The sequence below is a fragment of the Rhineura floridana genome, chromosome 4 (genome assembly GCF_030035675.1).
Source record: "Rhineura floridana isolate rRhiFlo1 chromosome 4, rRhiFlo1.hap2, whole genome shotgun sequence".
Lineage (NCBI taxonomy): Eukaryota > Metazoa > Chordata > Lepidosauria > Squamata > Rhineuridae > Rhineura > Rhineura floridana.
The window spans coordinates 205,665,578-205,681,732 of record NC_084483.1 but is presented as its reverse complement, the minus strand read 5'-3'; the positions used below and the strand labels follow the sequence as shown (position 1 = coordinate 205,681,732).

At 43.8% G+C, this 16,155-nt stretch overlaps 1 protein-coding gene across 2 annotated transcripts in view; it reads left to right on the top strand.

Annotated features, from left to right (window-relative positions):
- Positions 1-1,587: 1,587 nt before the first annotated feature.
- Positions 1,588-16,155, top strand: part of MSRA (methionine sulfoxide reductase A) — a 296,741-nt gene continuing 282,173 nt past the window's right edge. For both annotated transcript variants that reach the window (XM_061625813.1, XM_061625814.1), the window contains exon 1: positions 1,588-1,793. In XM_061625813.1, coding sequence (XP_061481797.1) covers positions 1,592-1,793 — 202 coding nt within the window. In that variant the 5' untranslated portion in view covers positions 1,588-1,591. The remainder of the gene's footprint in view (positions 1,794-16,155) is intronic.

Sequence of the window (16,155 nt, the reverse complement as noted above, 5' to 3'; positions counted from 1 at the left end):
TAAAGTATAACATCATGATACCAATGATGCAATTCAAACACTACAAATGGCCTAAGTACAACACAGTTCACAACAAACAGCAAAATATGCCACAATAGTTAAAAGCAATGAAATATAACACTATGATAACATTACAGTTGGAGGTCACTGATTCATAGGGTCGCCATAAGTCGTAATCGACTTGAACACATAACAACATTACAATAACTACAAAGAGTAAGGCACAATGCTACAATGACAGCTATTCCGGATTGTAAAAACTGTTTCAACACTTCTCCAGACACCTTTGCTTCTTAAATCACAGGTTCAAGGCCGCCTGCTGATTCAAGAACCTGGAATGACAGTACCTGAACCTGCTAAGGACAAGACAGCCAAAACTTTCACTGACAAGAGGCTATAATTTTAAGAACCATAACTTGAGCTTGTGCTTGCTTTTATCTTATCCCACTATGATCTGCGGAACAGACACTATTACAGGCACCACATAATATCTGTTCTGCACTTGTAAGAAATTATTTTAGTGTGACAGCACCTACTCTTTGGAACTCCCCACCTATAGACATCAGGCAGGCTCCTCCGCTATATTCTTTTTTGGCACCTGCTTAAAACTTTTTTGTTTCAGCAAACTCATCCAGATGCATAAATGCTGTTTTTTTTTGTCTGCCATTGTTCTTAATTTGTTCTAAAAATGCTTTTAACTACTTGCTTTTAAATGTTTTAGTCATGATTTTAAAGTCTTTTGTAAGCAGCTTAGAGGTTTTTTTACAATCAATAAGTATATAATTTATATATGTGTGTGTGTGCGTGTAATTGTGATTAACAAAACAGGTTTTTAGCTGCTTGTTGCATTTGGGATACACTGTTCATAGGGTTTTCGTGGTAGGAGTTATTGAGAGGTGGTTTACCATTGCCTTCCTCTGACTTTGGATGCATCTTAGTCTGGTATCTCAGCTTTATTTATTTATTGAATTTGTATACCGCCCCGTAGCTGAAGCTCTCTGGGCAGTTTACAACACTTAAAAACATTAAAAACAAAAATACAAATTTAAAAACATTTTTAAAAACAATTTAAAAACACATGCTAAAATGCCTGGGAGGAAAGTCTTGACCTGGCGCTGAAAAGATGTTGGCGCCAGGCTTTGACCATTCCGCCTTGGGTGCCCCTGCTAGGAGTGTAGCCTCTTGGTCTAAACTCCCGATGGCACTGCTCTCAGCTTCTTCCACACTCTCAAACCCCCTCACCACGTTAAGGTGTGCATCCTATAGGAATTTTTAGCTGCTAACATACCAGTATGTTAGCAGTTGATGAAGGTGGAAGCCAAAACGTTTTGTTAGTAAAATAAAACCCTCTGTTTTGTTAATCACAAGCATGTGTATATATTTTTAGGCGATTAATGGAATCCTTATGGGGATCCAGAGGAAGCTTGGGTGAAGGTCTGTTTGTTGCTTTCAAAACGACATACATCAATACATATATATACATATACATACAAATAAACAATTGCAACAGAGGTTCTCCCTCGAGCAAAACAGGCTGTTTCTGCAAGGGCGACCTCCCCCCCGCGGCGCGAGATCGAGGGCCCTCCGGCGCATGCGCGCGCTCCTTCGCAAAGCCGCCGCTTCGCGACCCTCTTGCCCAAGACGGGAAGGGGGAAGGGCGATGCGTTTCTCCAGCGCCCGCCGGCTCTTCCGTACTCTCGCCGCCATGGGAGAAGCCGTTTCTTCTTCCCTAAAGGTCCCCAGCAAAGAAGAAGCCCTGCCCGGAAGGAACCGGAGCCTCGTCCCTCTCCTGGGTACGTAGCAGCCGGGAAGGAGAGGGGGGAGATAAACGTTTCTGAGGGGAGCCAACTGCCGATGAAGGAGAGGGTGTTTTGTGCGCATGCGCCTGAAGGAGCGCCTAAAACTAACCCCATCAGAGACTCTTTGCCGAGGCCGGGGCGCATGCGCCTTCGTTCACGCGAACTCTTCCAGTCGCGCTCGGCGCTTGCGCCCGGGGGCGTCTCAGGTGGGCTCGAATAGAGCATGCGCACCTCTTCCCCCTCCCTTCTCTCCGGGAGAGGGGGGGGCATTCACTCCCTGTGCGAATTTTCACAAGTCCTAGGAAGGGATTGTGTACTCTTGGGTTTTAGTTGTTTATTTCTAACTCTTGGGCTTTAGTTGATTATTTCTAACGTGCAGTAGTATGTAGACAACAATAACGACAACAATATCATTTATAACATTCAATAATAATAATAATAATTGTTGCCTTTATTTATTTGTTTCACAACTGCAGTGCAGCAATCGCCCTACACTGGTCCAATAAAAGTTGTCCTGCATAAATACATATTTTTCTCCTCCATCGCTCTTGTAGCCTGCTTATAAGATTTTCAGTTGCATATGTTTTGCCTTTGGAAAGTCGAGTTGCTAACTGACCAGGAAGAAACGCTGCCCACCTCTTGTGCTTTTAATAGCAGGCTCATGTGCCCAAATCAGCTGGAGGAGTTATTAACAACATGGAGATAAGTGTGATCACCTGCTGATTTCTACATAGAGGGAAAAGGGCCAGTTGAAAGCTTGGCAGCTCTGTTGGAAGAGCATCTCATTTGCCCCAGTTCTCTACAGTTAGAGTTCTCTAATGCTTGCAGCTTGTCCTGATTATTCACGAAACACATTTCTTAATACAAAGTCATCTCTGCTTCATAAATGCTCTCACTTCTCAATTTTATCTTTCTCTTTATGCATTTGTACCGAAATCCTGAGTTAGTAATTTAGATACTAATAGAGTAGAATTAAATTATATAGGATTCGTTGTCTATTATTCCACAAGGTTTCAACAATTTAACCAGCACTGGAGGCTCCTGTGGCTGATTATAATGAAAGGAGAATGCAGATGTTAGATTATTCTCTCACCAATTTGCATGAATTTGGTGGCTGTGTTATTACTGGGTCTGTTGCATAGTGTGAGGCTACAAGTGAGAATCTATGTGGCTCTTGCCTATTCTTTTGCAACCCACATTATACAGTATGTGTGTGCAAACAATGGGAAGCTCACCTTTTGTCTCTGGCTGGTATGGTCCACCATGGGGAAATCCACTTTGGCATGTAGCTATTGGGGAACTGGATGCCCTACATAGTTTTTCTGACCCTCTAAGTGAGAACTGGGTCAGACTAAGACTCTTTCCAGTCTAGAACTCCTCCTAGTGGCTAGCCCTATAGCCATTAACCAGATTCCCCAAGGAAGTTCAGAAGCAGGGGATGATGGCAGCATCTCTTCTGTGGCCTGTCTTTGAAATCTGGTGCCCTCTGCTTCTGAACATGGAGCATCCATTTAGCTATAATGGCTGCAAGCTGTAGATGGACATGCCCTTTATAAACTTTTGTTTTATGTATTTTTTAAAAAAATGTTTATAGCCTGCCTTTATGAGAGAAACTCACTGAAGGCAGCTAACACAATAACTGATAAAAATACTAACAAACATAGGAAACAATACAAAACCTCCCATTAAAAATGGAAACATTTGTAAAACCAGTGGTAATAAATACAGCTCCAGCCTACAAATAAATAATTAACACATTTTCCCCACAAGACCAGCAACCCAAGGGAATAGCAGCATAGAGAATTACTTGTGGATAAGCCCATGAAAATAAGTGGGTTTCAAGGCCTTTCTGAGAACCTAAAGTGGTTGTAGCTTGGTACTTGAGACTGCTGCATTGCCCAGACTCTTCTAGAAGTGTTTATGAATGCAGGAAACAGCTTTCTTTTTTTTCTTTTTAGAAAAGAAAATCAAAACAAGAACCTTCACTCATATGACTGCATACTTCAATGTAGTATCCACTGAAATGAAAACAACAGCAACCAAAACTAGGGATGTGTTAGTTATCAGTGTTTATGCTTTAAGTGAAGTGATGCAGGGAGAATCTCTTCACAACAGCAACCAAAAGCAACAGCAATAAAACCAGGAATGTGTTAGTTATCTGTGACTTGATATTTAGGTGGAATTCTTCATGTGATAGCTGGAAAAGAGGCAAAATGTCAAAAGCACACAAACGATCTTTGTAGATGAATGGTGCCTGTTCTTTAAGCTTTTCAGATGACCTGACTACAGTCCTGCAAACCTTACACTTCCTTATCACCTCTTAAGTACCACACACAATATTCATTAAACAACCCTTCCAGTCTCTGGAGTTCTTCAAAAGCTGCTTAACCTTCCCCTCACCCTGCTGTGTGCATGGGCCTAAAGCCCATTTATTATGCAAAGCTGCACCCCACCCCAGAAGGACTGTGATGCACTTGTAAACCAAAGTATCTCACCATAAGGGTTCCCCCTGGCAACAAAAGGCAGGTTGCTGGGGAACAGCATCACTTGATGGGTGGAGACATTTACCCAACTGGCAATCTCTTGATTGTAAGAAAGGCATAAAAGAGATGTATTCTGCAGATTGCATATTCATGAACCTGACTGCAAGAAAATGGAAAATATTTTTATTCAGGGATTGATGTTTCTGTGCTGCTCTGAGAACTTTTTACAGTGTATAAAATAAAATAACTTGATGTGAGGGGGCTATTCAATACCTGTTTGCTGTTAAGGCTTGGGGAGGTCCTCAAAATATACAGTAGCTGATAGGTTGTTTAAATAGTATCTGTGATCAGAGAAAGATGCAGGATTGTGTTTAGAAGAGGGAATTTTGGCAGAGTTAAGAAAGTTGTCCCTGCTGGAATTCCCTCTTTTGTGGGCGGATTAAAAATAGAGAAGGATTGTGCCTTGCCTCTTCTGCATCTGGACCACTTATCAAAACATCCTGGGATCCATGGTACAGACCTCAGAGATTCATAATTTTAGAATTATGCTGCTGAGCAAGGAAGCCTCTGCATAACACTGATGTAGATCCCCATATTTCTGAAAACCTGACCCCAATAGCCCTGTTTTGGGGACAAAGATACAGCCCTATGACATCTTGTTGTTGTTATGTGCCTTCAAGTCGATTATGACTTATGGCGACCCTATGAATCAGTGACCTCCAACAGCATCTGTCATGAACCATCCTGTTCAGATCTTGTAAGTTCAGGTCTGTGGCTTCCTTTATGGAATCAATCCATCTCTTGTTTGGCCTTCCTCTTTTTCTACTCCCTTCTGTTTTTCCCAGCATTATTGTCTTTTCTAGTGAATCAGGTCTTCTCATGATGTGTCCAAAGTATGATAACCTCAGTTTCATCATTTTAGCTTCTAGTGACAGTTCTGGTTTAATTTGTTCTAACACCCAAGTATTTGTTTTTTTCACAGTCCATGGTATCCTCAAAGCTCTCCTCCAGCACCACATTTCAAATGAGTTGATTTTTCTCTTATCCGCCTTTTTCACTGTCCAACTTTCACATCCATACATAGAGATTGGGAATACCATGGTCTGAATGATCCTGACTTTGGTGTTCAGTGATACATCTTTGCATTTGAGGACCTTTTCTAGTTCTCTCACAGCTGCCCTCCCCAGTCCTAGCCTTCTTCTGATTTCTTGACTATTGTCTCCAGTTTGGTTCATTACCGTGCCGAGCTATTGATAATCCTTGACAAGTTCAATGTCTTCATTGTCAACTTTAAAGTTACATAAGTCTTCTGTTGTCATTGCTTTAGTCTTTTTGATGTTCAGCTGTAGTCCTGCTTTTGTGCTTTCCTCTTTCACTTTCATCAGCAATCGTTTCAAATCATTACTGGTTTCTGCTAAGAGTTCTTTAATACTGGCAGCAAGACCAGCCTTTTGGAAAGCTGTGGAAAATGTTTATCCATGAATAAAATGGCTGTGTGTGCCAGAGAGGGAGATTATCTTTAAAAAAATCTGTTATCTGCAATTTCCCAAAGGTTGTGTTTACATTTTTTAAAAGGACAGTGTTTCATGTACTGCAATTGAGGGATGGACTTCTGATATGGCTTAACAAACCACATTAAAAGCCTTTCTAAGGTTATCAGTAACAAAATAGCTGTGCCAGAGATAACATTATAATATGTCTTGTCCACAGCGGTTACTGTCTTTGAATCCTTTTTATTCAAATTCCCCCTAGAGAGTCTCCGCTTCCCACGTACCCTAGGGATGAAGAAACTCTTCACTTGCAGTTATCAGTATGGACCTGATGTCTGCTGCTGTGAATAGATGTACAGCACTGTCACTTCACAGACAAGCTTGCATCCAGGTCACTCCTTTGGTATGCAGAGCTGCTAATGAATGTGGATCAACCAACTCTCGCTATTTGGGAAGCTCATTTCCAAGCTCATTTCTCTTCCTCTTGCTTTGATCTTTCCTTTTTACAGTTAATCTGCTCAGTTTCTCCTTCTCCCTGGTTTTCCAGACTGTGGTAACAGAAGTTGTCCAAGGGTTGAGCTGGCCTGACTACGTCAAAGCAAAAACAACGTCAAAGCAAAAACAAGTTGCAAATTGTGCAATGTTTGCCCCTTGTTGGTTGTGCAAGGTTTGCCCCTTGTTTTTGTGTACAAATGAATAAGATTGGCTACGTTTGAGTTGTTAGGTAGTTAAATATGTATTGTTTCATTGTGGTCCTAAGCATATTTTGCCAGTTGAAGACTCACTGAATTCTATCTGTGTAGGCTTTTGACCTTACAAAGGCTGCTTGCACGACCTTACTTCTCAAGTCTCAAGGAGGCTGTAGTGAGACCTCTCTTGAAGAGGTCTTCCTTGGACCCAGATAACCTGAACAACTATCGACCGGTAGCGAATGTGCCATTTCTGGGCAAGGTCTTGGAACGGGTGGTTGCCAGCCAGCTCCAGGCGCTCTTGGATGAAACCGATTATGTAGATCCGTTTCAATCTGGTTTTAGGCCCGGTTTTGGCACTGAAACAGCCTTGGTCGCCCTGTATGATGACCTTTGTCGGGAGAGGGACAGGGGGAGTGTAACTGTTGATTCTCCTTGACCTCTCAGCTGCTTTTGATACCATCGACCATGGTATCCTTCTGGAGAGACTCGCGGAGTTGGGAGTTGGGGGTACTGCCTGGCAGTGGTTCCGCTTCTACTTGGTGGATCGTCTCCAGAAGGTAGTGCTTGGGGAGCATTGCTCGATACCCTGGACTCTCCATTGTGGAGTCCCTCAGGGATCGGTACTGTCCCCCATGCTTTTTAACATCTACATGAAGCCTCTGGGTGCGGTCATCCGGAGTTTTGGAGTGCGTTGTCATCAGTATGCTGATGACACGCAGCTCTATTTCTCCTTTTCATCTGCTTCAGGTGAGGCTGTTGATGTGCTGAACCGTTGCCTGGCCACGATAATGGACTGGATGGGAGCTAATAAACTGAAACTCAATCCAGACAAGACTGAGACACTGTTAGTGAGTGCCTTTTCCGCACAGATGGTGGATGTTCATCCTGTTCTGGATGGGGTTACACTCCCCCTGAAGGAACAGGTTCGTAGTTTGGGGGTTCTTTTCGATCCTTCCTTGTCACTTGAGGCTCAGGTAGCCTCGGTGGCTTGGAATGCGTTCTACCACCTTCGGTTGGTAGCCCAACTAAGCCCCTATCTGGACGGTGACGACCTCGTTTCAGTTGTTCATGCTCTGGTGACCTCTAGATTGGACTACTGTAATGCACTCTACGTGGGGCTGCCCTTGAAGACGGTTTGGAAGCTGCAACTAGTGCAAAACACAGCAGCCAGACTGTTGACGAGGACCACTCGGTCCTCACATATTACACCCGTTCTGGCCCGTTTGCACTGGTTGCCGATCTGTTTCCGGGCCAGATTCAAGGTGCTGGTATTGACCTATAAAGCCTTACACGGTGTGGGCCCGCAATACCTGACGGAACGCCTCTCCCGCTATGAACCTACCCGTGCACTTCGTTCGTCATCTAAGGCCCTCCTCCGAGTACCGACCCATCGAGAAGCTTGGAGGGTGGTGACATGATCCAGGGCCTTTTCGGTGGTGGCCCCCGAATTGTGGAATAGTCTCCCCGAGGAGGTATGCCTGGCGCCTACGTAGATATCCTTTCGGTGCCAGGTTAAAACCTTCCTATTCTCCCAGGCATTTTAATGTATTTTAAATACGTTTTAATGTTTTGGTTATTCTAATTTATTTTATTGTTATGTATTTGTATTTCATATTTTGTGATTGCTGATTTATTGTATTATTTTATGTTGTACACCGCCCAGGGAGCCTTTGGCTAAGGGCGGTTTATAAATTAAATAAAATAAATAAATAAAATAAATAAGTCTGCTGAGGTTTAGCAAAGTTTAAAATGAACTTCCAGCAATCTTGCCACAACTATGGGCAAAAGAGTTTTAAGCATACATGTAAATTCTAATCTACTGTTCAGATGTAAAGTTTGGCAATTTGAAGCTTTGATTTTTCCCCCTCGGTGCATATTTTGGAATGCAAACAGAATGAATGCAAGTATTAATACTGCAAGAGACTAACACCCCTCTGGGAAAAATATTAAATAACCACTCTGGTTTGTAATATCTGCTTTCACTGGGGAAGGGACGTAGCTCACTGGCAGAGCATATGCTTTGCAGCATCTCTAGGTAGGGCTGCAAAGAAATCCCTGACTAAACCCTGCTGCCAGTCAGTGTAGACAATACTGAGCTAGATGGACCAGTAGCCTGACTTGGTGTAAGGCAGCTTCCTCTTTTTCTATAGGTAAAACAGATCTGGCTGCAGAGCCAAAGTACCCATGTTGTGTCTTTTCAAAGGCTAGCATGCATGGCAAATGGAACCGGGTCTTCAGTCCAAATCTGCAGAGTCCCAGGCACAGCTCTTTTCTAGTCTTGCCACTTCTTTAGAGGTGTGAAAACTTGGAATACAATCCTGATCTTTGTGTTCACTGAGAGCAGGTTGATGAGTGGCTCCTGCAGGGACTTCCAATAATCTATGCCCCCTGCACTCGCTTCTTCCAGTGCAGTGGTTCCCAACCAGCTGCAGTACTGGGGGACTGGAGAAGACCTGCCCTGGGAGTGATTATCTGAGCATCTGGTGCTTGTTTACTTGCTGCTCTGGGTTGCTGCCTCTTGAGACAGCTGAAGTCCCTGATAAGTGCTGCAAGGACTGGGACCCCTGCCTGATCCTGACTCCAGAGAGAAGCTGCATTCAATCTTGCAGCCTCTTGCATCAGCTCCTGGCTGGGTCAGGGGGCATAAAAACCTGGCTGCCCTTGGGCGGCAGGTTTGCCGCCACTGGTGTTGACACCAAAGGAGCAACACCGAAGGGCCTCGGCCCTTGAGGAGGCCCAAGGGCATGGGCCCTACCCCCTTCTATTTTTTTTTTTTACCAATCTAGACGAGATTGGTAGCGGGGAGGGTGTATGGCACATGTGTAGCTCCTGTGCAAGATAAGAGCCTGTGCAGTGAACTGAACTATAGGAGAAAGTCGCCAGATGCCTTCAGAGTATAACTGGCAGAAGGCTGGCCCTCCCTGGCTATGAGACAGATGTGCCCTTTGTAAAAGATATTGAGTTGGTCTGACCGTCCCCAGTTCTCACAGAGGCCTATTGGGATAATTGGCTCAGGTAGGTTTTGTTGGTGGGCTCTTGTTGGATCCATATCAGGTGTTTAGGAGGACTTTTAGTAAGGAGGAACATAAGACCATAAGAAGAGCCTGCTGGATCAGGCCAGTGGCCCATCTAGTCCAGCATCCTGTTCTCACAGTGGCCAACCAGGTGCCTGGGGGAAGCCCGCAAGCAGGACCCGAGTGCAAGAACACTCTCCCCTCCTGAGGCTTCCGGCAACTGGTTTTCAGAAGCATGCTGCCTCTGACTAGGGTGGCAGAGCACAGCTATCATGGCTAGTAGCCATTGATAGCCCTGTCCTCCATGAATTTGTCTAATCTTCTTTTAAAGCCATCCAAGCTGGTGGCCATTACTGAATCTTGTGGGAGCAAATTCCATAGTTTAACTATGCGCTGAGTAAAGAAGTACTTCCTTTTGTCTGTCCTGAATCTTCCAACATTCAGCTTCTTTGAATGTCCACGAGTTCTAGTATTATGAGAGAGGGAGAAGAACTTTTCTCTATCCACTTTCTCAATGCCATGCATAATTTTATACACTTCTATCATGTCTCCTCTGACCCGCCTTTTCTTTAAACTAAAAAGCCCCAAATGCTGCAACCTTTCCTCGTAAGGGAGTCGCTCCATCCCCTTGATCATTCTGGTTGCCCTCTTCTGAACCTGGGTGATGCCACCCCAATTTCAATGACCACGGATAGAGGAAGGTATGGCTGTAGGGAGGTGGTGAACTACCATAGAAGATGAGGGCAAGGCTATCTACACCTTGTTCCTCGCTCCCACTCTTCTCATAAACGGTTCCTCATTGCTCATCTTCTGTGCCCATTGGCTTGTGTGTGCTGTTATTTAACGCCAGATTGGTACACAATAAGACCACACTCATCCATGATTTGATCATGGATGAAGGTGCCAATTTGGTGTGCATTACTGAGACCTGGGTGGGTGAGCTGGGAGGAATTGAACTGACCCAGCTATGTCCACCTGGATACTTGGTGTAACACCAGCACAGGCTGCAGGGACGGAGGGAAGGAGTTGCTGTGGTGCACAGAACTTCAATCTCTGTCACCAGGAAACCCACTCTGTCTTGGAGCTGGCTGTGAGGGCCACCACCTGGTGATGAGCCGAGGAGACACAAAACTAGGTTTGTTGCTGGTGTACTGTCCATCCTGCTGCCTGGCAGCTTCTCTGACTGAGCTGGCAGAGGCCATCTCGGCTGTGGTATTGGAGGAGCTCAGAAGGATAGGCCTGGGTGATTTCAATGTCCATGCTGAGGCTGCCACTAGTATTGCGGCTTGGGGCTTCATGCCTCCATGTCGACCATGGGGCTGTCTCAAGTTGTCATTGGCCTGACACATAGGTCAGGGCATACCCTCAACTTGTTTTTTGGTCCAGATGGAGGAAGGGGTGGTCTTGAGATGGGGGGATGTATGTCACCCCATTTCTGTGGTCAGACCATTTCCTGGTGAAGTTTAGACTGATGGCTCCAATTCTCCCCTGCAGGAGTGATGGACAGATGAAGATGCTCTGCCCCCGGAGACTAATGGATTCCTGAATGCCCTGGGGGATTTCCCAGTAGATAGAGCTGGTGAGCCTGTTGAGGCCCTTGTCATGCTGTGGAACAGCGAGGTGCATCAGGCTCTTGACATGGTTGCCCCCAAGCACCCTCTCTGGCATTGTGGAGCCTGGTTTGCACCTTGGTACACCAGTAAACTAAGGGCAATGAAACAGGCTGGATGATGGCTAGAGTGCAAGTGGTGAAAGATGTGCTATGAGGCTGATCGGGCATGAGTAAAACATCATAACCATGCCTACTGTACGGTGGTGAGAGTGGTGAAAAAGGCCCACTTCTCTGCCTCCATTGCATCCTCAAGTAGCCTTCCAGTGGAGCTCTTCCATATTGTCAGGAGTCTGTTGACATCAGCTCTAGGAAATGGAGTTTTAGACCCTTCGGAGGCCCTCTGTGAATTGTTTGCAAGGCATTTTGAGGGTAAATTTGCTCGCCTCCATAGCAGTCTTGATGCTTCATCTATACATACTGTAATCCCCAGTGAGGTGTTCAGTGAACATAAGAACATAAGAAGAGCCTGCTGGATCAGGCCAGTGGCCCATCTAGTCCAGCATCCTGTTCTCACAGTGGCCAACCAGGTGCCTGGGGGAAGCCCGCAAGCAGGACCCGAGTGCAAGAACACTCTCCCCTCCTGAGGCTTCCGGCAACTGGTTTTCAGAAGCATGCTGCCTCTGACTAGGGTGGCAGAGCACAGCCATCATGGCTAGTAGCCATTGATAGCCCTGTCCTCCATGAATTTGTCTAATCTTCTTTTAAAGCCATCCAAGCTGGTGGCCATTACTGCATCTTGTGGGAGCAAATTCCATAGTTTCACTATGCGCTGAGTAAAGAAGTCCTTCCTTTTGTCTGTCCTGAATCTTCCAACATTCAGCTTCTTTGAATGTCCACGAGTTCTAGTATTATGAGAGAGGGAGAAGAACTTTTCTCTATCCACTTTCTCAATGCCATGCATAATTTTATACACTTCTATCATGTCTCCTCTGACCCGTCTTTTCTCTAAACTAAAAAGCCCCAAATGCTGCAACCTTTCCTCGTAAGGGAGTCGCTCCATCCCCTTGATCATTCTGGTTGCCCTCTTCTGAACCTTTTCCAACTCTAGAATATCCTTTTTGAGATGAGGCGACCAGAACTGTGCACAGTATTCCAAATGCGGCCGCACCATAGATTTATACAACGGCATGATGATATCGGCTGTTTTATTTTCAATAGCTTTCCTAATTATCGCTAGCATGGAATTTGCCTTTTTCACAGCTGCCGCACACTGGGTCGACATTTTCTTCGTGCTGTCCACTACAACCCCGAGGTCTCTCTCCTGGTCGGTCACCGCCAGTTCAGACCCCATGAGCGTATATGTGAAATTCAGATTTTTTGCTCCAATATGCATAATTTTACACTTGTTTATATTGAATTGCATTTGCCATTTTTCTGCCCATTCACTCAGTTTGGAGAGGTCTTTTTGGAGCTCTTCGCAATCCCTTTTTGTTTTAACAACCCTGAACAATTTAGTGTCATCAGCAAACGTGGCCACTTCACTGCTCACTCCTAATTCTAGGTCATTAATGAACAAGTTGAAAAGTACAGGTCCCAATACCGATCCTTGAGGGACTCCACTTTCTACAGCCCTCCATTGGGAGAACTGTCCGTTGATTCCTACTCTCTGCTTTCTGCTTCTTAACCAATTTCTTATCCACAAGAGGACCTCTCCTCTTATTCCATGACTGCTAAGCTTCCTCAGAAGCCTTTGGTGAGGTACCTTGTCAAATGCTTTTTGAAAGTCTAAGTACACTATGTCCACTGGATCACCTCTATCTATATGCTTGTTGACACTCTCAAAGAATTCTAATAGGTTACTGAGACAGGACTTTCCCTTGCAGAAGCCATGCTGGCTCTGCTTCAGCAAGGCTTGTTCTTCTATGTGCTTAGTTAATCTAGCTTTAATCATACTTTCTACCAGTTTTCCAGGGACAGAAGTTAAGCTAACTGGCCTGTAATTTCTGGGATCCCCTCTGGATCCCTTTTTGAAGATTGGCGTTACATTTGCCACTTTCCAGTCCTCAGGCACGGAGGAGGACCCAAGGGACAAGTTACATATTTTAGTTAGCAGATCAGCAATTTCACCTTTGAGTTCTTTGAGAACTCTCGGGTGGATGCCATCCGGGCCCGGTGATTTGTCAGTTTTATATATATACGATCTGCCTAGTAAACGTCGCAAGACGTCACCCTAAGAGTCGGAAATGACTCGCACTATAAGTGCGGGGACACCTTTACCTTTTTTAATTTGTAGCAACTCTATGCCATCTGTTCCTGGTGATTTGTTTTTTCCAAGTATTTTAAGAGCAGCTTTCACCTCACATCCTAAAATTTCTGGTTCGTCATCATACGGTTCCTCCGTGAATGAATCTGTCATCCTTGCATCTCTTTTATAGAGTTCTTCAGTGTATTGCTTCCATCTTCCTTTTATTTCATCTTGGTCAGTCAGTGTGTTCCCCTTTTGATTATTCAACATCCCTACTCTTGGTTTGAATTTCCCCTTAATTTTTCTGATCTTTTACAATTTCTTCCTGTACTTTTGCGTAAAATCTCTCCAATTCCTCTTCTTCTGCATTTGCCGTTGGAGCGTAGACTGTGGTGATGGTTATGTTAATAGGTTTCCCATCAAATCTCATTGATATAACTCGCTCAGACCTTGCGTTATTGCTCTTAATTGCTTTTGCTACATCACTTCTTATTATTAAAGCAACACCGTTTCTTCTTAATTTGTCATTTCCTGCATAAAATATTTTGTAGTTGCCTGATTGAAAATGTCCCGTTCCCATCCATTTTAATTCACTCACGCCAAGTATTGCTCAAATATTGTTAGTGAAGGTTAGGGTCATGCTCAGGCTAAGTCAAAACGTAACCTAACATAGGCACAACGTCTCTGATGTGACATACAAGTTGATTTGGCTAACTTTTGTTGAACTATTTCAGCACTGAAGCTTACATATGTTTACCATATGCAGTCTCCCTTCACGCTGTTTTAATTATGTTAAATGAATCTCCTGGATTTATTCTCCTTCTGGGCTGGTATGTTTTCTTTTGTGTTTTAAGAACATAAGAACATAAGAAGAGCCTGCTGGATCAGGCCAGTGGCCCATCTAGTCCAGCATCCTGTTCTCACAGTGGCCAACCAGGTGCCTGGGGGAAGCCCGCAAGCAGGACCGGAGTGCAAGAACACTCTCCCTGCTTGCAGGCTTCCCCCAGGCACCTTCTCTGATTCCCCTTTTGCTTTCTGTTCATGTGTTCAGTAATATAGAGGTACTTGTAGTTTAGGGTGGGTAATGATTAGATGGGCCTGGTGTTTCTTCTTATTGTTGGGAAAATAACAATAAATGTTTGCAAATGAACAACAAGATCCCAGAGTAGTGTTACCAGGCCTTTGCATGGAAGGGAAACACCTTTCATGGACTGGCCCCAATTAAAGTTGCATGTTATTGTCTACTTAAGACACTTGTTGCCTGTGTTTCCAACATTGTTATACCTAACTGGATGAGACACAAGGGAAAAACCCACCAACATGTCTTATTCTTTCTCTGAAAACACAAAACCATTATTATTTCAGTTTTTGGCATAATCTAGGCATGTTTCCATACTGGAGCCTTTTCCATTATTATCAGCCATTGACAAGGAAAGTCTAATATTAGTACAGTATTCTATGCTTCTTAATGTTATGGATAGAACCTCCTTTGAAAGACTCTTGGCATGTTTATATATTGCCTGCCGACGTTTCTAGAGAACACATTTCTTATCGCTGAATGGTGCATTGCTTCCAGTTCTCCAAGACTACCGAGTAAAATTTTTTGTTACCATTGTGCAGTGTACAACACCATGAAGTCTGTAAGGCAATTTGGCAGGATGAAGCGATGCTGGTGCCAGGATTTGGTTTCTGCCCATCATTTTGGTTTGGAATATATATATATTTATATTTGGTTGCATATATATATATATATGTAAGTTTATTAATTGATTTGCAAAGGGCATCTACTGGAAACAAGGACTCCCAACAGCCTGGCACAGGCTGGAGCTCTGCCAAGACTGCTTGCTTTGGGAAGGTTGCCATGCTGGGAGCGAGCAAGAGGGAGAGAGCTGAAGAAAGGGAAAAAAAGGCAAGACTTGGCACTGTTCAGTCAAATCGGATTCTTTTGTCTGCTCTCTCGGCTTGAGCTTCAGGAAAGAAAACCATCTTGGGATACAGAAAAACTCAGAAGTTTCTGGTTTTCAAACTTAGAAGGTTATTAAAGTCGCTTGGGCTTTTTTTTTGTTTAGTGGCAGTACATTAAAATTCGGTCATCACTGGTATGGGAAATAACAGCTTTTCTTAAAGAAGCCATCACAGTGTTTGTCCTTATACATATAGGATAATACGGTATTTAATTTTTTTATGTATAGTAAGGTTGCAAGACGGGGATGAATGTACGAGGGGGAAAGATTCTAAAGGAGAAAATATTCTTAATTTAAGAAAATTGTATAAGTTTGCAGGATAAAGGTTCTCATTGACTTTAATATTTTAGGATCAAGTTGCAAATTTTTGGTTGAGAGTATAAGCTTTTCTTTCTTTCATTTTCATAATATACTGCAAACCTTAACTTTTAAAAGAGTCCCCTCCCTGCATCTTCTGTGAAGTATGATTAGAGTTTAAATCCTAATGGGGAAAAAATCTTTTTTTTTTTTTATAAAGCAGCAGCATTTATTTTTTGTGCTTCCTCCTTTACCAAGCACCTTCCCCTTCAGTTAGTGACAACAGGGAAGCCCAAGATGTTCAGCTGGAAGACACCAGTCTGTGCTTGAAGACAAACGAGAAACTAGGAAGATGGCATTTTTGTTGCTGCATGGAAGCAGTTTTGGGATATATCTTTCATAAGAGATTTGTGAGATCAGTGAATTGTTTACTTCAGGAGCAAATTCTAACAGATGGAGAGAGAGGAGGGAAGAAACAACCAGTGATTCTTTGATTGTGGCAGGAAATGGAATTTGGGTTGATCACTCTGGATGAGGAAAGTTTTTGGTTAGTAGTTTCTGTACCTTTGATTGAGATAACTGGTAGGAAACAATTTATTTGCTTGAGTTTGAATTTACT